The sequence below is a fragment of the Drosophila subpulchrella genome, chromosome X, assembly GCF_014743375.2.
Source record: "Drosophila subpulchrella strain 33 F10 #4 breed RU33 chromosome X, RU_Dsub_v1.1 Primary Assembly, whole genome shotgun sequence".
Lineage (NCBI taxonomy): Eukaryota > Metazoa > Arthropoda > Insecta > Diptera > Drosophilidae > Drosophila > Drosophila subpulchrella.
In genome coordinates, this window is record NC_050613.1 from 9,626,215 (window position 1) to 9,651,432 (window position 25,218).

The window sequence follows — 25,218 nt, forward strand, 5'->3', positions numbered from 1 at the left end:
AAGATTATTACTGAAGATAAACCTATAATTTTATGACCATGTTTCAATTTTACAACATTTAAGAAGCACCACAGTCCTAAACACACGTTCTATGCTACAGATATTTTCAGAGCATCAGCTTCATCCAATTACCTTCTCCTAATTTCTATTTGAAAGCATACGAAGCACAAAAAGCTGCCACAGGGCCGCAAAGGCAAAGTTTTAAGCCAATTACAAATATTTTACAACTCACTTAGGTACCGGGAAAATATGCAAAGAGATGGGGGCTTCACATAAACCGCTTGGGATATTTATTGGACAGCCATTAAAACAAAGCTTTAAAATAAATGCACACACTACAGTTGAACTGTACGCTAAAGCTGCTGCTTAACAAACTAAAAAGAATTAATAAATGCAGTTAAACAAAAATAGGAGTTAAACAGAAAGCCAGCCATGTGCGCCAGGAGCTTAAAGTAATCGAGGAGCCGCTCAGAGCAGCTTTCCTCCTATAAATGCACATTTCGGGGATGGGCGGCGGCACATGGCACATGCTTTAGAACAAAAGGGATTGTCGTACAATTTACAAAATTAGATGTCTAGATAAATGCATCGGGAAACAGCCTTATCCGTGGGAGTTAGCGTTTTTCGAGTCTCAGGCAGGCTAGTGCAGCAGGAAGAGGGCCGGCTGCTCCAGGTACTGCTTCCACACGTTCGAGAAACTGGCCATGGTCACGCCGTCGATAACGCGATGGTCGGCGCACCAGCTCACGCTCATTACATACGCCTTGACCACCTCATCCTTGTCGTTGAAACGCGGCACCGCCTTGGTCCTTCCCATCGCTCCGATGGCCACCTGGGGTGCCATGATGCAGGGGTGCGTGTAGGTGCCACCAATCTGGAAGATTTACCACATCATCATCACATTCGCCACACAATTAAAACTTATACTTACAACTCCGATGTTGGACAGCGAGAAAGTGCCGTCGGCAAAGTCCGCAGGGGACAGGGAGCCAGTGCGTCCGCGCTCCACCAGTGCGTTTAGGTCCTTGGCTATCTCGATGATGTTCTTCGCCTGGCAGTTCTTGATGTTGGGGACCACCAGACCCTGCGGCGTATCGATGGCCACGCTAATGTTGTGGGCACCCTTAAAGATCAGCGATTCGCTGGCCAAGTCCAGGGAGCTGTTAACAATTGGATACTTGGAAAGCGCAACGCTGGCGGCCTTGATGCAAAAGGGCATGAACGTGAGTTTAGGGACGCCATTCTCCTTGGCCACCGCCTGGAGTTGGCTGCGGAATTGCACCAGCTGAGTCATGTCAATCTCATCGCTGTACGCAAAGTGCGGGATTTTCTAAAGGGAAAGAAGTCAATGGTTATTTGATATAGATGCTTTAGCTTCCGAAGCACTTACCAGGGATTCAGTCATCGATTTAAGCATGGCCTTGCGCACTCCCTTGAGCACCTCTACGCGATCAGCGGGCACGGAAATGGGAGCAGATGCAGCGGGTGCAGAAGAAGCCTCTGGCTTATTGGTCGCCAGTGTGGGATGTGGCACATTTGTACCCGGAGGCACCTGTCCCAGAAACTCCAGGATATCACCCTTGAGCACACGACCATTCTTGCCCGTTGCCGGCACCTTGGCCAGATCCAACTGGTGTTCCTTGGCCAGGCGACGCACAGAGGGCGTAGCGGGAGTGATCACACGACCGCCAGTGGGCGTGACGGCTGCTTCAGTTGGTTTCTCCCGCTCCGCTTCGCTGGCAGAACTTTCGGAGGATGCAGAGGAGGAGGATGAGTCCTCTGCGTCATCGCCCTCCTCATCCACCACATCAAAATCCAGCAGAGGCTTGCCAACCAAGGCAATCTCATCAATGTTGTGGTAAATCTTGGTTATCTTGCCATCATAGCGACTGGTGATGGTCACCGAAGCCTTGTCCGATTGCACTTCGCAGAGATTGTCGAACTGCTCCACAGTGTCGCCCACCTTCACGAACCACTCCTTGACGGTCACTTCGCGAATGCCCTCGCCGATGTCGCTGAGATTGAAGGAGACCGACTTATCCAGACTGGAGGTCACATGCAGGCAGCGTCTTAACTACAAGGAAAAAAGATTTTAAGATGGCTTATTATTTTCTTTAGTGAAGGTAATAAGTATTAAAACAATTTATATTTTTGGCATATCCACCGAAAATTGGCTATACAGTTGGTTTTTAAGAAAACGTTGATATTATTCTCCGAATTTATATTCCTAAGAGCAAACTTATTATGAAACTGCGTTATACTACATCGATTTTACTGAATGTTTACTGAATGAAACTTGTAATCAGCAATTAAAAAATGTAATAATATTAAAAAACAATTAATCAACTTTTAAAGCTTTAATTTTAACTTAACAGCTATTAATGTGGTTTATTTAAAAGATCTATACAAATATATTTAGGCGAAAATAAATTAATATATTTATATTAATATAATATTCTAATTGATTCATTTTTAATTAATATTATGGTAAAATGTTACTATTATATTTATATTTATGAATATTTTATCTTTATGATCCGATTGTCACTAAATGTATGGTTTATTTGAAAATAACCTTTGTATGCACATTTTATAATGATGATCTTTTTCATAGATTGATATTGTAGACCCACATAAATATACAGAAAATATTTTTATAGCTATGTCAAATTTCTAAAACCAACGATCTTTGATCCCTTTTTTTTCCCGTGTAATGAAAACAAATTGCTCCGATTAGAGGAGCGTTCAGATAGTTCTTCCCTCTCGCTCGCTCTGGGTGTTTGTGATATTACGTAACGGGTGGTGTTGTTTTACTTTTTGGCATGGACTGGCGGTCGTTTTCCTGGTTAACTTACCGTCGCCTGGCGGGAAATGCAGTTCCTGAGCAGCCAACAGGTAGCGCCATTGCGGAGCAGGTGTGTTGCCATTTAGCGGGACTTTGGGGCCTGGAAATGCACGGGAAATGGCGCGGGTCGGTTCCGATCGTAGGTTTTATGCGATCGCGCAGGTGTGTTTGTGCTGGCAGAAACATATGATTCTGGCTGGAGGTGGACCCTTAAGCTAACTATCGATAAATATAAGCTGCAAGATCATCTGGTAAAACTATTTGAAAAAGCCTAAATGTACACAAATCAAGCTCGTTTTTAAGTTAAAATATGTGTACTGCGAAGTAAACATAGTTATTATGCATATATTTTCAAATAAAGTATTAAAGTTATTGTCTGTGAAGAGTTTTTAAATAAATGTGACTATATTTAAGAGTTTTAAAAATATCGTACAACAAAATATTACCTCAGTAGTTGAACATTAGCTTAAACTATCGTGAAAAGTGCCCACCACTAAGGATCCAGCTGATCGTACATGTGCCCGCCGGCGTTTACCAACACTGACATCAAAACAACGTGAACGTTTCAGCGGCGTAAAAATGGTGAGTCTGTGGTAAATAATGTTTAAAATGATAGTTAAGCTAAAATCTAAAACTTTAAAAATACCAGACGAACCTGCGCAAGGAGCTGGAGAAATGCAAGCACCCGAACAGCCGGAAAACCAAGGCGCTAGGCAAGAAAGCACGTCGTCAGAACAACAAGCACAAAGTTCGGCTGGGCCATGCAATCAAAAGCAACCTCACGGGCGAAAAATTGAGCTGGTTTCTGGGGCAAATCGATGAGGGACGCACCGAGCCCCTTAGTCCACAGGAGCTGGAGGATCTGATTGAACTGTACTTCACCCGATTCGACGAGGAGCTGGAGCAGATCAACCTGAAGCAATCGATTGGCAAGCACCGGGCTAATCAGCATGCCGCCCGCAAGGATGTGATCACCATGACGCTGGAAAAGGAGCGCAATGAATTCCGCACCGGCGGCCTGGAACTGGTCAACCTCTGCGATCCGCTCAAGTTAAAAATGCTGCGCGACTGGGACGGCAGTGCCCTGAGTGTGCAGCACCTGAAACTCGACCTGGTCTCGCACAACATGCTGCAGCGGCTCAAGGTGCAGTCCGGGAATAAGGAAACCACCAGCGAGCAAATGGAAACATAAAATAAATAAGAAATACAAATTCATTTGTTGACATTTGCATTTGGCTGTTTTGCAACACTGCCTGTTATCGATTGGCCACAGCTGTTCTACGTGGCAGAGTTGTCATGCTGTTCTTCGTTTTAGAACACGTGACAAACTATAGATATCGGGTGTGGATTAAAATTAATCATTTAATTTTATTCTTTGTATTTTACTTTAATTACTATTGTGAACAAATGTGTAACCTCAAACTAAAATAATGTATGTTACGTTTTTTCACAATGAATTTTCGTTTCCATGTGTAATTATTTTTCATATAATTTTTAAATTCTTAAAGCAAATATCAAGTTTTTAATCCCGAAGTTTCCACAATTTTTCAAAATAATGTAAATATTCTCAAAGCAAACATAGGAACAATATTTTTAAGCTATTCTTAATTAACTGAAATTTATTTAATAAATTTGAAAGTTAGAAACGATACTCCTTATAGTAGTTTTACCGATACCTTAGCAAGCATCTCGATATCTGTTGGCCACTTGACAACCCTGTTCGGTGAACTTGAATTTAGATATTTTTGTGTGCGCGATTAACCGAATTGTGGTGAAATATCCGTCTCGAAACGTGAGTTTTATTATATAAACAAACGTGAGGTGTTCAGTAACGCCCGGACTATTGATACCCAGCAGTTTTGACCAAACCTCCACTGAAGAATGGGCAACAGCGCGTCCCAGGGAGTCGCGGCTCCCAGTGTTTCGGCCGCCCAACCGGTGGCCACTGCATCCTCATCCGGAACCGCATCCGGCGAGAAGCCCAAGTGCAAGGCCTGTTGCGCCTGTCCGGAGACCAAGAGGGCACGTGACGCCTGGTGAGTGTGCCAACCCCTTTCCCCTCGCAACCAATGACGCAACCTTATAACTCCAACTCTCAATCTCCTCCAGCATTGTGGAGAACGGCGAGGAGAACTGCTCCGCACTCATCGAGGCGCACAAGAAGTGCATGCGCGATGCCGGCTTCAATATCTAGACGTCCTGGATGACGCGGCCATTAGGGTACTTAGTAGACCTGCAGACCCCCAGTTTAACACCCGGATGCCCAGCCCCTTCCACTGTTTGTTTTTGTTGCATCTCAAGCTAATTATAGAACTAAATTAATTGAAAGCCGAACGATTTGTAATTTTCTTGTTCGAAGATGGTGCGTAGTTCCTTTTGAATAGTTTTCCCAGCAATATGGTCTTAAATTGTTCAGGAAGAGTTTCAGATTTTAATGTTGTTTTTTGCTGAATGTTAAGCTAATCTTAGAGCTAAATTAATGGAAACATTTGGTCAAGTCATGTTTGTTGGTAGGTCTTTCATTTAACTTGTAATGACTATGCAAATAATGTTTAGATCGTTATTATTTTATGAGTTGATTTTTATATATAACCAAAAGAAACCCTTAAAACTTGATAGCCAATACAATTTTAATAGTAAATAATAGTAGTATAGTACAGCTCGACATCTAGATGGTTTAATCTTAATTTATTGTTCATTGTGTGCCAATGTATAACTACAATTTCGTCTTCTATAAATCATTGAACTAAATTAGATCCCTACAAACTCATTTGGAACCGATTCTCAATTAAAACTTCAAGATCTGTAATCGAAATGGAGAAAAATTGGTTTCTCCTCTCCCTAAACTTATAGAGCAAGTTTCCAATATACCCCAGCTCACCTCGATCCAAACTTGAAAAAAAAAGATGTAGCGTTTAAGGTTTAAGCCAATAGGGACTAGTGTTTATTTAGATAAAGCTTAGGGTGCGCAGGGCGACAACGGCGGCCATGTAGAAGGTGATCAGGAGCATGGTGGCGAAGGCCAGAATCCTCGAGGGCTGCGGCACCGGATAAACGGCGTAGACCAGAGTGTGAATGATCCTGGCCACGGAGGCCACACGGAACAGATTGCAGGCCACATTGGCATTCGGATTGGTGCTGATATAAATCAAGGACATGATAAAGTACGGCAGGATGTTCTCCATGTCATTGCGATGGGCTCTAGGAGGTGGAAAAATATTAGGAGTTATAGTAATGGAGCTATAATATTCTTAATACAGTCGATCAGCCCAAGTACATATTCTATTCTCTAGTTAAATGGTTTATGTTCAAAACGTTTTTCGAATTGCTTATAAGCAATATTTTAAGTGCCTTAAATTGTGGGCATAGCCTTACTTTAGTAGTGGATAACAATGCTTAATAGTGTACTACAATAATAATTTAAGGCCATCAAGTAATTTAAGAGTAATTGACGGAAGTTATTTCTACGAATGTTTCCCAATGCCTTAACATCAATACCTTCTAACCCGCTCCACATGCGGATCATCGAATTTCACTTCCAGATTCTTGAAGAACAGATCCTCCTGGTTGGGAAAGATCTATAAAAGCGAAAAACAACCATTTTTAGAAGCTGGCCAAACAGGTTAAGCGTATTAATCTTAAGTTATCGCGATGACTAGTTGCTTTTGTATACCTTGCGTCGCAGTGCCAGCGGTACGAGTGCCAGCAGCTGTGAATGGAATGGCGGAATGATGGTGACCTTTGAGCTAGTGCAGCAACATAAAGAGATTTATATATATAGCCTACCTTGTACCGGAAACGCTGCACGGCCGTTAGCAAGGACATGAGGAGCATCTTCGCCACCAGCACCGTGGCCCAGAAGAGATAGCAGCAAAAGACCGGATTCTCAAGGTTGAACATATCGCCGGGCGATGTCATCGTCTGCTGGGTGGCATTATTTGCTGGGGCCGACATGGCGGATGCTAAATGTAAGTGCGTTCGCTTTGAGCCGACTTCGACAAATGATAAAGCCGCGCTCAGCTCAATGGGGAGATCATAAACATGCGGCCAAACTGGTTACGAATTGCGTCGAACCGAATCTAAGGTACTGTGCAGCAATGGTACGGGTAATATTTAATCTACTTTACCGAAGTGCGGCAGCTATACTGTACACAAAGCTATGCTAATCTATATTTATATTTTTGAATTTTATATGATACCAATGGTGTAGAGTTAAAAAAAAGTTAGTTACTTTCCGAAGATTTAATCTAGTAACTAATATATCTAACAAAAAACTTGTAAATTAATTAAGATTGAATCGGAAAGATATATTACCTCAAAGTATTTGTAGGCGATCAGCGTGTTTTTAAGTACTTATTGAGCAATTAAAACGACCTAAGTGGACTAGAGCGTACATTATTTGCCTTAAAATAAGTACCTAACTTTGTACCTAGACTCTTAACTTGACATCACTGGTGCTGCTTCTGCGAAAGGGTGAGTAGTTCTGACTAAGTGGGGGTCACTAGCAGTCTAAATGTACTTAATACAGCACATGAGTACGTAGCCCGCCTCGAAGCAGGTAATGGCGAAGGTGGTGAAGAAGGCCAGGGCTCTGGCTGGTTGCGGAACCGGGAATAGTGCGTAGACCACCGTGTGGAGCAGCCGGGCACTTGCTCCGATGCGGATCAGCAGACGGGCGGTCAGGGGATTCGGTCCGCTGGCCACATAGACCAGGGACATTAGAAGGAATGGCAGAACGTTCTCCAGATCGTTGCGATGGGCCCTGCAAATATTCAGAGAACTTAAAACCTTACACGTAGAAAAGGGTTAAAAGATTAGGGTGTTTTTTATAAGTTAAATAATAAGAACAAGCACCATATTTTTCAAGATTAGCTGGATTTATTTTTCGACTCCTATAAAGTGGACGACCGCGAATTCTTTAGCTTTTAATCAATGAGTTTAATTTAATTTCTAGAAAAGTTGAAAATAATTATAACATACCTATTTAAAAATCCATATACATGGAAAGGGATAAAATAATGTGTTATTTGTTAAATAATAAGAACAAACACTATCTTTTTCAAGATTAGATGGTATTATTTTTTGTATGCTTTAATGTTGACGACCGCGAATTCTTCAGCCTTGCCGCTTTCTTTAGCTTTAAATCAATGAACTTGCAAATTTCTTGAAAATAGTTACTTATTTATAAGTTAAATAATGAGAACCAGCACTATCTTTTTTACCATTAGATGGTATATTTTTTCGCTCGTTTTTTGAGCTGACGACCGTTAATTTATCAACTTTAAAGGGTCTTCTTATTCAGCTAAACTTTTTGGGTGTTGATATATGCATAAAATGTTAAGCATATAATTTTTCAGCGCGAAATTCAGAAATAGATATTATACATAGATCATTTTTCACTTACCTGCGCACCCGCTCCACATTGGGATCTCCGAATCGAACCTCCGGACTGCGGCTGATTCGCAAATCCTCCGGATTGGCATAGGTCTTGGTTTTCATCCGCTGGCGGGCCGTGAGGAGCGACATTACCAGCATCTTGAACACCAGCAGGCTGGTCCAGAACATATAGCAGCCCATCACGGGATTCGATTTACTGAGCAGCACCAGCCGGAAGGCGGCGGCGGTGGGCGTGGCGTCAGTCGGTCCGTTGTCCATGGCGAAAGTTCCGTTACCGTCGACCGTTCGCAGGTGAGTGCGTGGCCCAGGTGGCCAATTGGCGCAGGAGGCACAACAGGTGGTGAAGTTCCCTCAACTGACCTCATTTCCACCTCATAATAACTCAATAATTTATTGGAAATATTTCGCATCAGCCCCATTTTTGGGCTATTTATAGCGGTTTATAAGTGCTTTTCGCGAATTCATAATTAATCAAAAATAAAAGGCCGTCCAATAATCGATTCGTATAAGGTCAAAAACCTATTTTTGTTAAAGGGAATAACTTTTGCCTTGGCTAAATACCGTTTCTAACTTTTTGTCAACTAATCACTGTGGACGGCAATACACGTAGTGACGAAGCGCACCAGGAGAGTGTGCGAAGGCGACTACACGTACACAAAAAAAATTTAAATTTGTTGTGGTGATCCGATCATCACGAGTGATACTCGTACATCAATCGAAAGGTATCCTAAAACCAAAAAGAGCGGTGAAAGTGTAACCGTAAAATGTTGGGGACATTGGGGATAAATGCCTCAGTTTACTAAGATAGATGTATTCTCATTGAAAATACGCGTCGATTGACAGTGATTAAAAAAAAGATTATGGAGGACTTTTCAAAATAAACTTTTTCTTTCTTACAATTCATCTAAATACCATACTTTAAGGAACAAGAAAATAAGAAGAACAATAATTCAAAGACACTAATAGTCTCTTTAATAACTTCTGATATAAAACAAGAACACCTCTTAATGAGGTAAAATATATAGTGACGTTCGCACCTTTAACATAGAAAAGTTCTAATATTAAATTTTGTGCCGAAAAATGATTTTACATGCGACAAAATAAATACACTATATACGAGTCAAGTGTATACAAATTTGCTTCTCCATATATTCGGGAATTCGGGCCCTCACCGGTCGGGTTTTTGGGGTGCACGGAGTAGCAACGAAGGCACTGCCGCGATCTTTAAAAATCATCGTATCCAGAAAAAAAAATGACCAAGAATGAGCAAACTATAAAGGAAACCTTATTCTACACCTAAAACATGATATTTGTTAATACATTCCTCTTGTTATTTATTATCTAATCGAAAGTCAGTTCTGCCATATCATGGTTGTTACTAAACAAATATAGGTCAGCTATATTTGTTCAGTATCAACCATGATATGACAGAACTGACTTTCGATTAGCAAATAAATAACAAGAGATCTATATTAACAAATATTATATTTTAGGTGTAGAATAAGTTTTCGTTCGTAGTCTGCTCATTATTGGTAATTTTTTTAATACGTTGCTTTTTAAAGACCGGGGCAGTGCCATCGTTGCTACTCCTTGCAGTCCAAAGACTCCACCGGTGAGGGCCCCAATCCCTCCACCCAGCGTTAAACCTGCCGAAATACTTTCAATAACTCCTGGGATTGCCCGCAAAGTCCTTTGAATAATGGGTATAGCCTATATCCTATAATCAAAGGTCTTTCGCTGGCAGAACCAGGCGTTGAAGAATACATCTCTGAAGGTTAAACGATGGGTCCGGAGATCGGAGACCTCAACGAATGGATTTAAGGGTGTCTGGACTGCAAACAAAACGCAGAACGTTAGAGCCCGGAAGCGAAGATTCCATGGCTAACATCGAACTGGAGCTGGAGTTGTTAAGACCCGGGATTGGATGGCACTCCAATCCTCGATATCGGTTGGGGCTGTTCAGGGTCCTTCAGGTCGGCCATCAAGACCACCTTGCGGTGGCGCCAGGAGGGCAGCATTGGTGCCCGACTCGCACTCCTGCCAGGAGCTCCAGCGCCTGATGCCTCCTCATCAGCTCGTCGGTCCGCTCCAGCTGCGCCATCTCCAGATCCCCGACACCCAAGTTGGGAAGGTTCGCCAGCGTGACGAAGCGATTGGCCTTCACCAGTTTGTCCCTAGCCAAAGCTGATGCAAATCACTCAAAAAATCTTTGTCTTCACTTTCGGGCTTTAACTTACAGTAAGCCAGGTCTAGGATAACGCCACAAGCGGTTCCACCTCCAATCGAAGGTCCTTAAACGGACTGGCCACGAACTCCAGATCAGAACTGATACCCAAGTCGTTCGTTTTCATGTCCGTCGTTAAAGGGAATATTTTTCAAGTGATTTTAAATGTCATGTTAGTTTCCTAAGGCCAACTAGATTAGCTAAAATCGTTTCAGGCTTGCAGGTTTTTTGGCGACAACTCTGGGTTTATGGTATTTTTATGGATATATGTCCAAGAAACTTTATTTAGCGGATATTTCAGAACAGTGTAGTAAAATTTATTAAATGAAATGTCGTATATTAAGTAATTTTTAAACGCTTATGTATATATTTATTCTCTTAAATTAAAAAAATTAAAATCAAATCGTACAGTAATTAATTAATTATTTAATTAGAGACTCCGTTTTAAAGTTATTCGTTAATACAAATTCTGGGGGACATTACAAAATTACATTTTATTGTTGCTTGTCAGTATGTGCCAAAACGTTTTAGGGTCCAGTTCAACAGCTTGATATATGTAACTTTAGTTCTACCACTTTTGAAAAAACCACCTAGATAAGCGGGAAAACTTCGAAAGGCCGTTACTTCTGAGCCTCTAAACACGCACTATATTTATTTTGTCGCATGTAAAATCTATATTCGTCAAAAAAGTTGATATCAAAACTTTTGTGTGTTGAATTTCGTTAAAAGGTGTTTTTGTTTGATCTAGCTTGGCAACATTATTATAGAAATGGCGTGCTTTAATTCCCTAAAACATTTATACTTAATGAATACGTTAAAAAATGATTTGTTTGATTTAGCTTGGCAACATTTTGATTCGAAGGCCTCCGCAGCCAGTGCTCGGATATTTAGTATTAAGTTTAACATTGTATGATAAGCTTAATTTGTTAAATAAATAAAAATTTATAGAAATTGCGTGCTTTAATTCCCTAAAACATTTATATTTAATGATTACGTAATCATTGCACAAGATAATCAAATAACCTCAGTGACTTGCTTTGCTACTTATCAACAATATTTGAGGTTTCTTTATTTATTGAAAAACATACATTTCAGTTCATTTTAAACGTTTACCTCAACAAGTTATATACATTCAAAATGCCGAGACTAGCATTATGTTTAATTTCTTACTTAATTGTTCAAGATTTGGTTGGATCATTAGCCGCGCACCAGGATACTGGTTCTTCAGTGTGTCTGCTGAACGACGCGCCACATCAGTGCAGCTCCTTTTGCATGGCAGCACTGCATCCATTCTTCAAGTGCAGTGACAAACTGGACCGGATCGGTGGAGTATTGAAGAACACCATTACGAGAGAAGATTTCGAGGCGAAACTAGACAAAAAACTTAAAACGATAAAATCTGAAATTCAAGAAGAACTCCAGTTGCTACTAAAGACGATAAAATCTGAAATTCAAGAAGAACTCCAGTTGCTGCTGAAAAAGCTGGAGGAGAGACTTAGCAGCACGGATGTCAAACTGGAGGCACTCCTGACCAAAGTAGAAAAAAAACGAGCAATACTTCCTAAGAGGTTCAAAAGAATTGGCACAAGGTACTTTTACATAGAAGAGGATGCTAATATAACATGGCCAGAAGCAGAATCCACCTGTAAGGAAAAGGGCGGCTATTTGGCGGCTTTCCAATCCGAAAGTGAAATAACAGCCGTTAAAGCGAAACTTACAAATAACTCGAGCGTTTGGACTGGTTTACGCTTAACGGAGGATCATCGCTCGGTCATATCTGTGGCCTCCGGGAAGACTTACTACTTTCAAAGAGGGTGGCCAGACCCCAAGATATCTTGCTCTGCTTTAGATGTAGATTTAGATTTCATAGTAAAAAACTGTACAGAAAAGGCTGGGCTTATTTGCCAACTAGAGAATTTAGTATAAGCAAATAACTGTCATCTTATTTTTATTAAAAATGTAGATACATGTTTTATTTAAATACCTTTTTATATAAATAACACTGTGTAACAAAATGAACTCCCATTTATTGGCGGATGTGGGACAAAAAAAATGACAAAATGGACCGCAATCTTGGTAAAATTCAGTTTTTAGACATTTTTGAACCGCAATTATAGGTTCTATCTTTTCAGCGCCAAACTCCGAAAAAACGTTTGTATTTTTTTTAACGGAGTTTTTAACGTTGTTATATACAAACATCTGCTTTCATAATAATAGAAGTGCCACCACCCTTCATATTTAATTTCCTTTGTTATTATTCATCTAAAATTTTCTGAATAAACTTATAAGAAAAAATTAAATTTTCATTTTTAAAATGAAACTATCAAAAAACAAAAAAAAAACATTGGACTTAAAATGACACATATGCAAGTTTCGAAATCCGTAAGTTTAAAACCACAGTTTATGACAAAAAATACTACTTTTTCCATTGAGCTGTGTCAGTTAGCGACTACACCCACCTTGCCTGGCGAACTTATATACTGAAATATAGATGGCGGCGAGTTGATGCCTTCAAAGTTAGATGGCGCTAGTAGACTGGAAATAAATTCAATATTTTTAGAAAAACATCGAATAATGAGGGTTATTTAAATAAATAAATTCAATTCTCAGTGGAAATATTAAGTTATAAAACTAAATTTACTTTACAAACTTTGTCTTCATTTTTTTTGTTAGTCTATTAAGGTATCAAGTAGGCAAACTACAAGAATTATATCTTATATCCAATGAAAATTAAACAAAACTGAAATTAATAGGAGTGCATTTTTTTAAGTGTCTGCACTTTTAAAGACTTTAATTAGTTCAGTTTATTTTTCAATCAAATAAGTACTTACTTAAATCACTTGGAATAAAATGCCAAATTAATATTTTGTTAAAGTAAGTATTTCATCCAAGTAAGTATTTAAATGCCAAATTAATATTTTATTAAAACCAATGCCGGAGAAACGGAAGCAGACTGATAGGAAAAGAAAGAGAGCTAGCATTTCACGCTTTCAATGCGTGGGGGCAACTATATTATCACTATCAGCTTGTGTACAAAAACCACAGAAATCATTAAAATATATATACAAACACCAATGTGCGTATGCTTGTACCGTCTTTGGTTTGTCAGCGTCTTTCAGCCAGACAAAAATAAATTGAAACGAGGCAATTCGCCGTCTGATTAGATGTCTGCCCCATAATGGAGACCCACTCAAACTCGAAACCGAGCTGATGTGATCCCCGATCTGGAGCTTGGAATAATGGCATGTGTATATCCAATTTCATTGGGATAGATAACTAGTAGTATGGTTACGTAAGATCGATCCTAAGTAAATAGGGTTTGAGTCAGGGAAGTTTCGCAAATGATTTTGTAAACCGTTAGTTTTTGTATATTCTTATTGTATACCAAATTTCGTAAAGATTACGTATCCAATAGTCAAGTTACGTAAGACAAGTTTCAAGTACCTTGGGTTCTAGTCATTAAATTCTTATTAACAGATATTCTAGATTTGGTAAAACAGGGTTAATAGTAATTTTCTAGTGTTGAAAACTAAATAAAAGCTATTGAGCCCCTTTGTACAAATATTCTTATTTATCTATAAGCAACGGCCTATTCCCGATAATTGTTCTTTGGTCCGCGGGTTCTTGTTATTAAGTTTTCATTTACAGATATAATAGATTTGTTAAAACAGGGCTTACAGTAATTTTCTAGTGTTGAAATCAAAAAAAAAAGCTATTCTCCTTGTTTTTTGGGGCCGTCAAAACAAGTTTGAACCTCTTTGTAGAAATATACTTACATATTTATCTATATGCAATGACGTATTCGCGAGAGTTGGTCTTTGGTCGCGTCTAAATTTAGTCAAAGAGTTCTTTTTGACTCTGGTTCGCCATCTATATTCATTTATTTTTTGTTGATTTTTATGAAACACACGCTCCAGCACCGGCATCGAATTTTCTCTGTCGGAGTCGGCGTCATCGGACGACGACGACATCACGTAAACCGTCCAAAGTCCAAACCGCCAGACCACTTTTTGTGGTGTCGTCGTTCTTGTTCCTTCTAGTCTGGGTTTTTTCCCCATGACGAATTGGGTTTAATACACGTAGACGAACATAGCAGACATGTCCCAGTACCCCCGATTTCGATTTGCCCCTCTTCTATAATGCTTGAATATTTTTAAACCGATTGTTGTGCAACTCAGTCGGGGGGCTTGTTTATATGTGTAATATGAATATCCTAGGGAAGCTTCAAAGAAATACTCGTATTCTTATTACTTTATTTTATTCTTTGGAAATTCTGTGTTTACTTAATTCATTAAAACGTAAGATCAAATAACAAATGTATGGTTGCATCAGAGTTAGCTAAAGTGACTTTGGTTTTTTTTTAGTCGGAAGTAAAGTTATGTAGACTCTGGTGAGTCGAGCTACTCAAATTATGTTTCCGAATTTTCGGCTTAAAAGGTCGACAGCCTCCCTCTGCTCGATCTCTGCCGCTACACGTACAGTGCACAATACAGTGTATCGATTACCGATTGTTGGTATAAATTTATGTTTGGCGAAAAATTGGAATTATTAAAATCATAGGCTCTTTTGGAATGTATATCTGGCCTATTTCAATGATTCTCAGAAATTTAATCGCCTCCGGACTTGGACTCTCCAGTAAATTGAACCCGTGTGTCACTAGATTGCGATAAGCATGGCGAACTTTGTTTAATAAGTGGCTTAAAGGCTTTTACCCCATAACGATAGCCGGCGACAATTATAAAACAAAGGCATTAAATAAATGAAGCAGAGAATAAAAAAGTATTCAAAACCCCCTTATCAGCGAAGTACAATTCATCTAGAAAGCAGCGCGAAAAAGGGAAATAAAAACCTAATCAGCAAGCGACTCATTCGCCTTTCACAAGTACATATGTATGTATATAGAAGAACCCACTCACGCCGCTGATTCAAAGTCCGTCTATATGTCGTCGTTACCTGAATGTTCCTCCTTCTATATATAGATTATGCCTAGGCCTCTGAAATGGTGCTGTAGATGCCAGAAATTACAATCTGTCCAAAATCCAATGGAATTTTAGTCTCGACCATTCGGGAAAATACCCACAGACGAGCACTCTTTGGGTCCAGATAACGGAGGACAATATGTATATACTTATATACATATATACTCGAAGTGTACTGGGGCCTATTGAGCCTATAATATACGGTCTGGGGCTTGTCTACGTGCGTCCAACTTGTAATCGGCTCTACATGCGAGCTCTCGAGCGGATTATTCCAATTTTATATAATTTCTTTTTATGTGAAATGTATGTTAAATTATATTCAAAAACTGATGAAATCGGAAATTAAGAAATACAAATCTTTAGTCTTTTACTTTCCACGATCTTTATGATTCCCAACTAGTTATATCGAAAAAAAAAATCTTTAAAGTGTCCATCATTTAACTTTTCACCTTGACCAAGCTCAACATTTCTAAAATGGTTATAGTATAGGATTCCTTCGTTACATTTTCGTAATACCCCTAACCATATTTACTCCCTTTTCTAGCAATCGTTGTTATCTGGTAGCAAAATCAGTTTACCAAACGTGTTTGAGGTGATTTCCTCTGTTTAATGTAATGTCGAGATATCACGACTTCAAAGTCCACTCATACATAACTACCGTACATACACTACATTACTATAAACATAAATAAATGAAATCGGATCAATTGGTTTATATACGGCTAAAATCGCGATTGGCACCCCAACCAGACGATAAGCCCACCACCTGATCTAAGTTACAGCATAAGCAAGTTGTGACGAAAGTCCCGGACTTTGGATTACGGTTCACACAGTAGTAGTAACCTTCCTATCTCGAGGGCCTGGTTAATATGCGCACTTATGGTCGGGGTGATCGTCTGGCGGTTTAAGCCTTATCAGACAGACATAATTACCTCATATAGCGCATAATTTGTCGGGAGCATTAACCCGTTTTGGTAATTTACACATTCTGAATATTGTTGGGGTTTTCAAAGAAGGTACATTTTTTATTTTTTGTGAATTTCCTTATATTTTTTTTACATTTTTTTTAAATAATAATGCAGTACACATTATAAATTCAAGTTTTTATAGTGGGAGATGTAGAAAAGTATAACTGTATTTTGATGTGAGATTTGCACATATCAGGAACAGCGTAATTTCGAATTCTTTATATCAGTACTTACAGTTTTGAGCCCTGCTTTTGTAAAATGATCCTTTGGTTCACCATTTCTGAGAGTTGCAACCCATGTTAAAGGTTACATAACAATCTGGGGGCTTCGATTTTGGGTTTTCAGGTGTTAAAGAAGGGGGCGCGCACGTTTCGCTTGTAGTTCTCGTAATTTGTTTTCGTTTTGTCACACCGGGCTTTGGAATGCCAAGTGAATTACACAGCATTCGGCGAATATTACGTAGAACGTTAAAATCTGGATGTGTGAATGTGCAGTGGCGTATGTATTATCGATGCGGTGGCAGGGTTCAAAGGTCGCACGAAGCACTTGCGTGGTGGTGCCCATTGCCCATTGATAATAGCAGAAAACACACAAAATACAAATGTACATTTGTCCATTCATTTGTACATACATATTGGAATGTACTTCAATCTAAACTTTGTTTGCGACCGACACTGCGTATTTATTAATCTAGTTGTCAAGCATGGCGAACAAACATAGGCGCTGTCTCTTTTTCCCCAAATTTTGTTCTATCTCTGCCCTCGATGAATTCCACCCCACGAAGGATAACCAATAAGTTCCGTACTGTATTTTATTTCACAGAAAAACTTCAAAATCATTTCAATACAATAACAAAAAAGGTGCTTTAAGCTAACCTAAGTTTTGAGTCATTTTTAAACTAAAAATTTTTTTTAAATAGCCTTGAAAAATAATAGATTTGTAGTTGTTTATAATTTCTACATTAGTTCGTCTTAAAACTAAATTTTGTTTTTGAAATTCTATCATTTTATACCTCATATGCACTGGCATAAAAGCTGAAATACTAACATTTATTCATATTATCTATAGTAAATTTATGAGAGCCGTAATCTGAAATCTCTCGCTGCTTTGGCGCTCTGCCCCAAATGCCCATCTGGAAAGTGCTACCAGTACAGCTGTTTTCACTCCAGATTTTTCTATCAAATAATTAGAAAACAAAAGTGTTATAAAAACTGAATATTTAATTGTGTTTTTAAGGTTTATCTTTAAGTAAAGGTGGTTTTAAATGTGGTGAAACTGTAAGCAATATATGTATGTATGTATTAAATTAGGCAAAAACAGAATACAGCTTACAAGTTGGGGTTTTCGTAACTCAAAAATATATTTTAAGCAAGCCTTTTGAAGTTTTCTTGGGTATTGAAATTTCAGGCGCTCATTTACTAGTAGAGTAACATACAATTAAGCAAAACACACCACTTTTCAGGGCGCAGAAATGTTTTTTGTGTGATAAACTATATTGTGTAAAAATAATTTGTATCATTCTATTAAACTGGGCTTGAAAAACGTGAAAGATAGATTTCTTTGCTGGAACCCATATGTAGGTAAGGCCTTGAAAATTTCAAATGGGTTTATCTTGAAAAACAATTTTTGAGCGATAACTATTTTCATTATAATTCAGTTGGTTTTTTCAAATATTTACACACTCAAATTAGATTTAGTTAGCTTTTTTAGTGTAACACACTTTGAGCATCTGCTTATCAGAACTGAATTTTTATAACAATAAGCCGATAACGCTCCAGTTTTTAGCTATTTTTGACCCACGATGCTTAGCCATTGCTAGCCAGCGAGGGCATCTCTGGCGCTCTCAGCTTTTTCGCTGCTCGGCGCTGGCAACACTGGCGGCACCACTCGCTCATATAATAAACCAGCCGCGCAGCTCGCAAATCAGTCAGAGTGTCCCAGCGAACAGACGTGTGCAGACGTGCCAAAAAGTGCCAAGAAGAGTGCTCCCAAAGAACACAAACACAGACATACAAAACCATATACCCCATATACCATACCAATACACCCGCACGCACTGCAAGCTGTTTTTTTGTTCGTGAAAGAAAAGAAACGAGGAGAAAAGAAAAGTGCGGTGGCAAGCGAAAGAGCTTGATAGGGAGACCAAGAGAGGGGCAAAAGAAAGAAAAAGTGAAATAAGAAACGAAACGAAAAGAAAAGAAAAGCAAAAAAAGATCATGGCCAGTGCAGAGCAGAAACACGCCACCGCCGGGAACGGAACGGCCGGCAATGGAACGGTGAACGAGGTGGAACAGCCCAAGGATGCCAAGGACCTGCTGCCGCATCTCGAGTCCCTCGAGAGGATCATCAAGCTGCCGGTGGTCAATGCGGCCTGGGACAAGTCGCAGGATGTCTATGGCAAAGTAAAAGGTGAGTGCGAGTGTGAGTGCACATAAAAAGAAAAAATCGCACAAATCTGAGTGCATTGAACTCGCGCAAGTCCCGTTACTTTGCCCCGCCAAACGGCACATATGCATAGGAAATAGAGAACAAAAGAGAGGGGGCAACAACAAATGCAGCGCGCATATGCAATCGAAATCGAAACCGTTGCTTTTGACTTCGTTTCGCCATTTTAATTCGAGTTGCAATTCGAATTCGAAACACAGCAACTCTGTTTTTTTTTTGTTTTTTTAATTGGCCAGAAATTAAGCTCAATTGATATTAATTGATTGCCGGTCGTTCAATAGTCGAAATCACAGTGACAACAACAACAACAACCATGACCTAGCAACAAAAAAAGCACCGGCGCTTTGCCCTCGTGACGCGTAGCGTTCAAAGTTCGTTCGAAATTTACATAATAATAAAAAAAACACTTCGCAAAAGAGAGTGCGAAAGAGAGAGGGGGCGACAAAAAAGGCCACCACACGTAGTCAGCAGTCGCAGAGGCGCCCGGCCGCAAAAGGGGATCAGTTTCGTTGCCAGGAAAAGCAAAGCAGACCCAATGGCCACGCCACTGGCACTGAAAGAGATGCCAGCTGTGTCGCTATAAATTAGCTAAATTAGCTAAGTAGCTAGGTGGCCCTGAAATCAAAAGCTACCTTTTGTGTTCTAAAAAACTTTTGAAATCAGACAAGGGGCCAACACAACGTTAGACATTATTTAGGCCAAACATTTTAAAATATATACTTTTTATATGATTGGAAACAAATTGGTAGTATGGTTTTATAGATAATTAATGTGTAAACTAAATTAGAAAATTACACATATTAACATATATTCAAATTTTAAATTCAATAATATACTGTTTATATTTGCTTAATCATGGGTAAGATGTAAACTTTTTAGTTCATTTTAATATGACATTTAAGTTTAGGAGTTCAATAGTTTCGTCTTCATAATTTCTTAAATAATTTGTAACGGCTTGTGCCGTTGGACATTTTTTTTAAATGTTTCTGAAGTCATATCACTTTTTAAAATTTTTTTTTTACACATATGCTAGCTAAGTAACACAATAACATACATATATATAAAACAAATAACCGATTCCGCCTTAAAAACACTAGATTTGGCTAGAAACTAACTTTAGTGGGCAGCACTGGTGCTATGGGGCTTTCTGGGGCCCCAACAACAACAGCAACAACTGTAGTTGGACTTTCGACTTGTTTGTGATATTTCGCAGTGGTTGTTGTTGTTGCAGTCGCTGGGATTGGGATTGGAATTGGATGATGTGTTTGCCGAGTGACGAACTATCAAAGTCTAAACTCTCGGGCCCAGACAGATAGAAGAGGGGTCCAAGGGGCCCCTGGGGATCGTGAACTGCGCAGTTGCTTATCAGTCAGAAATTCTATTATTATTAGTATTACGGTTGCAACTGATAAGCGGACTCCCTGTACTTTTGTCACACTTGGGGGATTACTATTTTCCAGAACATCTAGAAATTTCGGAATTAAATTATTTTTGGGTAAATTAGTTTATTATATAATTTTTGATTCACTGTAATTTTTTCACATTTGTGGGGGTTATCTATATTGTAGAACATTTAGAAATTTCGGAATGAATTGATCTCTAGGTCAACTACATTTGTCACATTTGTTTTTGATATGTGAAACACTGTTAAATAGGTATAGACTTCTACACCAATACAACGCTAAAATATACTGCTTCCTAATTGTTTTATTATTATTATAACATACCATTTCTTCGTTTTAAGGCAAAAATCGTGTCTTTGAGTGGGCCTTAACGGCGGCCGAGGATTGTGTAACGCGAGCGGTGACAACGGCGGCTCCCTTCGTCACCAAACTGGACCGACCCATCGCCTATGTGGACCAAACCCTGGTCAAGGGCATCGACAAGCTGGAGGTTAAGGCCCCCATCATCAAGGACACGCCGCAGGAGATCTACAACCAGGCGAAGAGCAAGGTGATCGACGTGGTGCAGCCGCACCTGGAGCGCGTGGTCAAGTTCAAGGCCGCCGGCCAGCAGAAGGCCGCCTCGCTGAAGGATCTCGCCTGGCAGAAGGCCAACGAAGTGCTGGCCACCCAGTACGGCAGCTTGGCGGTCAACGGAGTGGACACCACCACGGCGCTGGCCGAGCGCCTCCTGGAATACTACTTCCCCAAGTGCGAGTCTGATGTGGAGGAGGATAATGGTGAGTGTTGCGGAGAAATCTGTACCAAAAGTAGGCCACAATGAGGGATTTCCTTTCATATTTTCCTTGAAGAATGATTAACAATTTAATTTGAATTTAATGATTACAACTCTCCGAGTACAAAAATAAATTTCAAGTAATTAGCTTAATTATAAACCAATTTTTTTCATTTCAAATAAGTTTTAACATTGATTTCATCAAATCATCCGTAAACATGACTAAAACTTATCAAGATAATTGGCCTTACTATAACATTAAATGTCTTATTAAACTCTTAAATCAAATTATTACATTCATTTTCTAAATACTTGCTGAAAACCAACTTGTGCCAATAATTACTATAAACAAAATAGTTCCAAAGTTTTTTTTTTAACTTAAAGGACTGATGTTTTCGGTAAAATTCCTATATTCATTTCGAAAAACATTAGTGTATATTCTAGCTCAGTTTTATTTAAAAACCTTGAATGGGGAAGAAGATTATTTATTGGCTTCCTTCCATTTCCATCTGTTGGCCCAAAAGTTGAATTCGCATGCTTGTTTTCTGCTGGCCCCACTTTTTTTGAGCGGTGTGTAAACAAAATGCTAAATATAAATCGTAAATATTTTTAATTCTCAGATGATAAACAAAATGCCGTCGTGCAGAATGGCAAGAGTTCTGAAAATGACAGTAAGTTCCCGAACCTCGATCCGATCTTTTGTTCGTTCGATCGTCTGCTTGTTTGTCCACCACTAACACACCGTCTAATAAGCATAAAAATAGCAAGTAAATAAAAAAGCATGAAAACTAAACAAGCATGACAGTAATTTCACACACAAAAACAGAACAAAAAAGGGGTTAAAATATATATACAGAAATATTTACGATTTCGAGTTGAGGGATAAATGTTGATTAGCCTGCGAATCCTTAAAACCCGATCCTGATCCTGGTCCTGGCCCCCTAACTTTAATTAACCCCCACCCATCCCCAAAAAGTGACACTAATTTTCTAAATTAATCTCTCTATCTCTCTTTCTATATGCCATTTGTTAGTTGTTGTTGTTGGGGAGAGCTACGACCAGGATCACGATCAAGAGATTGATGATAGATTCTTAGTGGCCGCCTCGACGGTTTTTCTGTCCATGTCCTTGAAAATCATAACCGAAATTGTTGAGTACGTTAGAAGAAATCCAGAGATCGTAGGCATTATCGATAGGGAACTCAACAAGTTTATGGTAAGCACACACAAGCCACACAGCCACTCTACACTTACTAACTAAAGACCTGTTTATAACCCATAACAAACATAACTAAAACTGCTACTGGCGAACACATGTTGATGGTGAATTTTTTTTTTCTTGCTTGTAGTGCCAGTTTCCGCCAGCGAGGATCCAGTCCTACACACAGTACAGACGGTTGGACGGCTATCAAACAAGATATCCCGTCGCGTCTATCGAAATGTCTCCCGACAGATCAAGCAGGTGCAGAAAGGCAACATCAACGACTATCTGAGCTCCCTGATAGCCGCCCTAAAGTTGCACCAGTACATTAACTTTATAAACTCGTCGATGGGCACGAATGTGGAGCAGTCGGGCAGTAACAGCGACACCTGTTTGCCATTTGGACCCACCACCTCGAACACCACCACGTCCAGCAGCAACACTACCAGCTCCAGCAGCAGCAACAACACGGCGGTTGTGGCCAAGCCCCAAGTGGCCAAGAGCAAACCGGCGGCGGCTGCGGCGGTGTCGTCTCAGTAGTGGAAAACCAGCAGCCCATCTACAACTATATCTTTAGAAAGATATCATCCTTTTCACACATGCAAAAGATCCCCCACCCACACCGCCCATTTTATAATGTATTTTATAATATCGTTTTTTTTGCGTACATCTTTTTTTTTTTAATGAGTACCGGCCTATGAAAGTAGTACTCCCCATAGAGGATCATCAAAAGTGGATAAGGTTTTTCAAACACCATCAACCGCCCCCCACAGAAAAACCCCGCCCCCTGCGTAACCTGCTTTGTACATATTTATTTGAAGTATAGCCCTCCCCAACCTAGTTGTAAGATATAGTAGTCGCAGAGATCGGGAGTAAGAAGAGAGAGTTTTTTTCGTCAATTTTAGCTGTGCTAAAGTGCCACGCATGCATTGAATAATACATAATATATACACCTATATATGCCTAATATATACATATATATTCATATATATTACGAAACGTACGCACACGTTGGCATAGTGTGGTTAAGCTATACGTATACGTAATCTAATACCTAATGCTATTTCTATCTCTATTTAATTTCCATTGTACACTCGCTGGGAGCCCAACCAGAGGATGTCCAATTGCTAATGAAAATGAATTATGCCTAATATATATATTATACAAATATGTATACATAACACAACAACAAACACACACACACTTGTATGGAGACCTAGCCATAATGTTTGCTCTAAACAACTAGATTGATAATATTAAATATTAATAAAAAGAACCAACGCAAAACTGGAACAAGAACAAGAAAATTGCAAACGAAATTCTTTCAATTATTTCTGCCACTAGAGGAAAGCGAACGATAAGCGGAGAAACTATGTGTAGGTTCTACCGTCGTATTTGATTAGGCGCCTTATCAAGACGGCACTCACCGGTCCGCTGATTTATATAGAGTTCAGTCCTCGTAATTGCCAAAGCGCTGCAACGAATGAATTTACTGTACAGATAAGGTCCCTACTTTCATGTGTTTACGAACATGTGATATTAAAGTGCGTTTCGCAGCTATCAAAGCTGCTCGGAATCGGAATTGGCGGGTTTTCCAGCTAAAAATATATGGGAAAATATGTTAGGGTAATGTTAGTTGCGGAGATTCTTTAAAAATATAAAAACGACATTTTATAGTGCAATAGAGCTGGAAATTAACTAGAAATTTAATCAGGTTTCGATCAAAATGTACGATATAATGTATAAGAGCTTATTTTAAAATTATTTGGATTAGAGTTTTGTATGCTTTCGAGTTAAAATTCTACTTTTGAGAACCCATAGGCCTTGTAGCACTTTTGGGAGTAAAATAACGCCCATGGCGGTTACGGTACTGGGCGTTATGATATGCACCCATATTTTTTATATTCATTTTAAACTTAATAAAAATGAACACCATTGATCCGCTCAAGGACCAGAGGTCTAATGCCATAATTAGCACAAAAGATTTCGATCAAGCTCTATTTTCAGAGTTAAGAACCCACTGTCTTGAACCGGACTGTGCCAGTGGACTTGTGACCCTGTCCCTGTCGATAATGACGGCGTTAATGGCCGTGCAATTATCCGTCTTCAGACTGGGCAAAACGTCTACGTCGGCCCCTCTGAATTTCCTTTTCATTTCGGCTGGCTCCGCCACTCCACTTACTCTTCAGAATCTGCTTCGAATATCCACCTCATTTGTATGCCCCACGTCTGGCCGATCGCCTTAATTTGCGCTCCCCACAAGAGGAACATGCCACAGTCACCGTCTGTCCAGCGTCTGGACATAGTTCCAGTTTGTCCCCCTGGGGAATCAACCTCAGACCAGACCAGCCCCAGCATACTTGGCATTATTTTGAGTCTTGCGAAATCCATTTGGGTCCAAAATATTCATGAGTTCGGTTTGCCAGAAAAGGGCTTCGCTGAGAACTTGGTATTTCTTGTAGAACCAATGGAACCCGTGACTTGTTCGACGGGTTCCCGAAACCGCAGTCGACGAATATGTTGTGCACAAGAAGAAAAAGTTGAATGGCAAATTAAAATAAACATTTTTTAATTTAAGAAAATCATTTAAAACGGTTAAACTGTTTGCAAAACATAGATGTATAGAAATAAATTAACATAGTGGAAATAATACAAGTTATTATCTATAATATTTTATGTGCAGTCAAAATTGCATGTTTTGAACCCCGAATAAGTCAAGTTATCGAGAACTTCGAGCTTGGATATTAATTTTTAACCTTCACATAAAAAGAATATTTTTAAATCTTATTATATTGCATTTGAAATCTAATGGCAAATTCTTCCTGCAACTAACTCCGAAAAATTCCATTTGGCACTAACTACGAGTAATACAATTATCCACAAAACTTGTTCGAGTTAAAGAGGCTTTGCAATTGAAGAGCAGTTCTTAATATGATGATAGGTGAAAACAACTCTAAGTCCATTACACTTAGCCCAGCTAAG

At 39.4% G+C, this 25,218-nt stretch overlaps 6 protein-coding genes across 11 annotated transcripts; 3 read left to right on the plus strand and 3 right to left on the minus strand.

Moving 5' to 3' along the window:
- Nucleotides 1–267: 267 nt before the first annotated feature.
- On the minus strand, nucleotides 268–3,639 carry LOC119556067 (lipoamide acyltransferase component of branched-chain alpha-keto acid dehydrogenase complex, mitochondrial). Its single transcript, XM_037867880.1, has 5 exons — nucleotides 3,501–3,639; nucleotides 2,856–3,433; nucleotides 1,391–2,074; nucleotides 932–1,330; nucleotides 268–874 (listed from the first exon to the last, which is right to left on the minus strand). Exons 2-5 carry the CDS (start codon nucleotides 2,925–2,927, stop codon nucleotides 641–643), a joined length of 1,389 nt encoding a protein of 462 aa, XP_037723808.1. The 5' UTR covers nucleotides 2,928–3,433; nucleotides 3,501–3,639; the 3' UTR covers nucleotides 268–640.
- Nucleotides 3,284–4,060, plus strand: LOC119556068 (translation machinery-associated protein 16 homolog). Its single transcript, XM_037867881.1, has 2 exons — nucleotides 3,284–3,427; nucleotides 3,495–4,060. The coding sequence occupies exons 1-2, from the start codon at nucleotides 3,425–3,427 to the stop codon at nucleotides 4,035–4,037; spliced, it is 546 nt and encodes a 181-aa protein (XP_037723809.1). The 5' UTR covers nucleotides 3,284–3,424; the 3' UTR covers nucleotides 4,038–4,060.
- A 455-nt stretch (nucleotides 4,061–4,515) lies between these two features.
- Nucleotides 4,516–5,179, plus strand: LOC119556071 (cytochrome c oxidase copper chaperone). 2 transcript variants are annotated; one of them, XM_037867886.1, is made up of 3 exons: nucleotides 4,516–4,637; nucleotides 4,703–4,881; nucleotides 4,955–5,179. In XM_037867886.1, exons 2-3 carry the CDS (start codon nucleotides 4,727–4,729, stop codon nucleotides 5,037–5,039), a joined length of 240 nt encoding a protein of 79 aa, XP_037723814.1. In that variant the 5' UTR covers nucleotides 4,516–4,637; nucleotides 4,703–4,726; the 3' UTR covers nucleotides 5,040–5,179. The 2 variants fall into 2 exon arrangements, with proteins under 2 accessions (XP_037723814.1, XP_037723815.1); XM_037867887.1 differs by having other exon boundaries at nucleotides 4,536–4,637; nucleotides 4,700–4,881.
- Nucleotides 5,180–5,759: 580 nt separating this feature from the next.
- Nucleotides 5,760–6,951, minus strand: LOC119556069 (microsomal glutathione S-transferase 1). Of its 2 annotated transcripts, XM_037867883.1 has the most exons (4): nucleotides 6,632–6,951; nucleotides 6,519–6,554; nucleotides 6,344–6,423; nucleotides 5,760–6,046 (listed from the first exon to the last, which is right to left on the minus strand). In XM_037867883.1, exons 1-4 carry the CDS (start codon nucleotides 6,797–6,799, stop codon nucleotides 5,794–5,796), a joined length of 537 nt encoding a protein of 178 aa, XP_037723811.1. In that variant the 5' UTR covers nucleotides 6,800–6,951; the 3' UTR covers nucleotides 5,760–5,793. The 2 variants fall into 2 exon arrangements, with proteins under 2 accessions (XP_037723811.1, XP_037723812.1); XM_037867884.1 differs by lacking the exon at nucleotides 6,519–6,554.
- A 169-nt stretch (nucleotides 6,952–7,120) lies between these two features.
- Nucleotides 7,121–8,544, minus strand: LOC119556070 (microsomal glutathione S-transferase 1). Its single transcript, XM_037867885.1, has 2 exons — nucleotides 8,250–8,544; nucleotides 7,121–7,607 (listed from the first exon to the last, which is right to left on the minus strand). Exons 1-2 carry the CDS (start codon nucleotides 8,498–8,500, stop codon nucleotides 7,355–7,357), a joined length of 504 nt encoding a protein of 167 aa, XP_037723813.1. The 5' UTR covers nucleotides 8,501–8,544; the 3' UTR covers nucleotides 7,121–7,354.
- Nucleotides 8,545–18,332: 9,788 nt separating this feature from the next.
- Nucleotides 18,333–23,543, plus strand: LOC119556507 (lipid storage droplets surface-binding protein 2). Of its 4 annotated transcripts, XM_037868771.1 has the most exons (5): nucleotides 18,333–18,822; nucleotides 20,603–21,040; nucleotides 21,657–21,707; nucleotides 22,070–22,251; nucleotides 22,385–22,670. In XM_037868771.1, exons 1-5 carry the CDS (start codon nucleotides 18,630–18,632, stop codon nucleotides 22,526–22,528), a joined length of 1,008 nt encoding a protein of 335 aa, XP_037724699.1. In that variant the 5' UTR covers nucleotides 18,333–18,629; the 3' UTR covers nucleotides 22,529–22,670. The 4 variants fall into 4 exon arrangements, with proteins under 4 accessions (XP_037724699.1, XP_037724700.1, XP_037724697.1 ...); XM_037868772.1 differs by lacking the exon at nucleotides 21,657–21,707; XM_037868769.1 differs by lacking the exon at nucleotides 22,070–22,251 and having other exon boundaries at nucleotides 18,335–18,822; nucleotides 22,385–23,543.
- The last annotated feature ends 1,675 nt before the right edge of the window (nucleotides 23,544–25,218 follow it).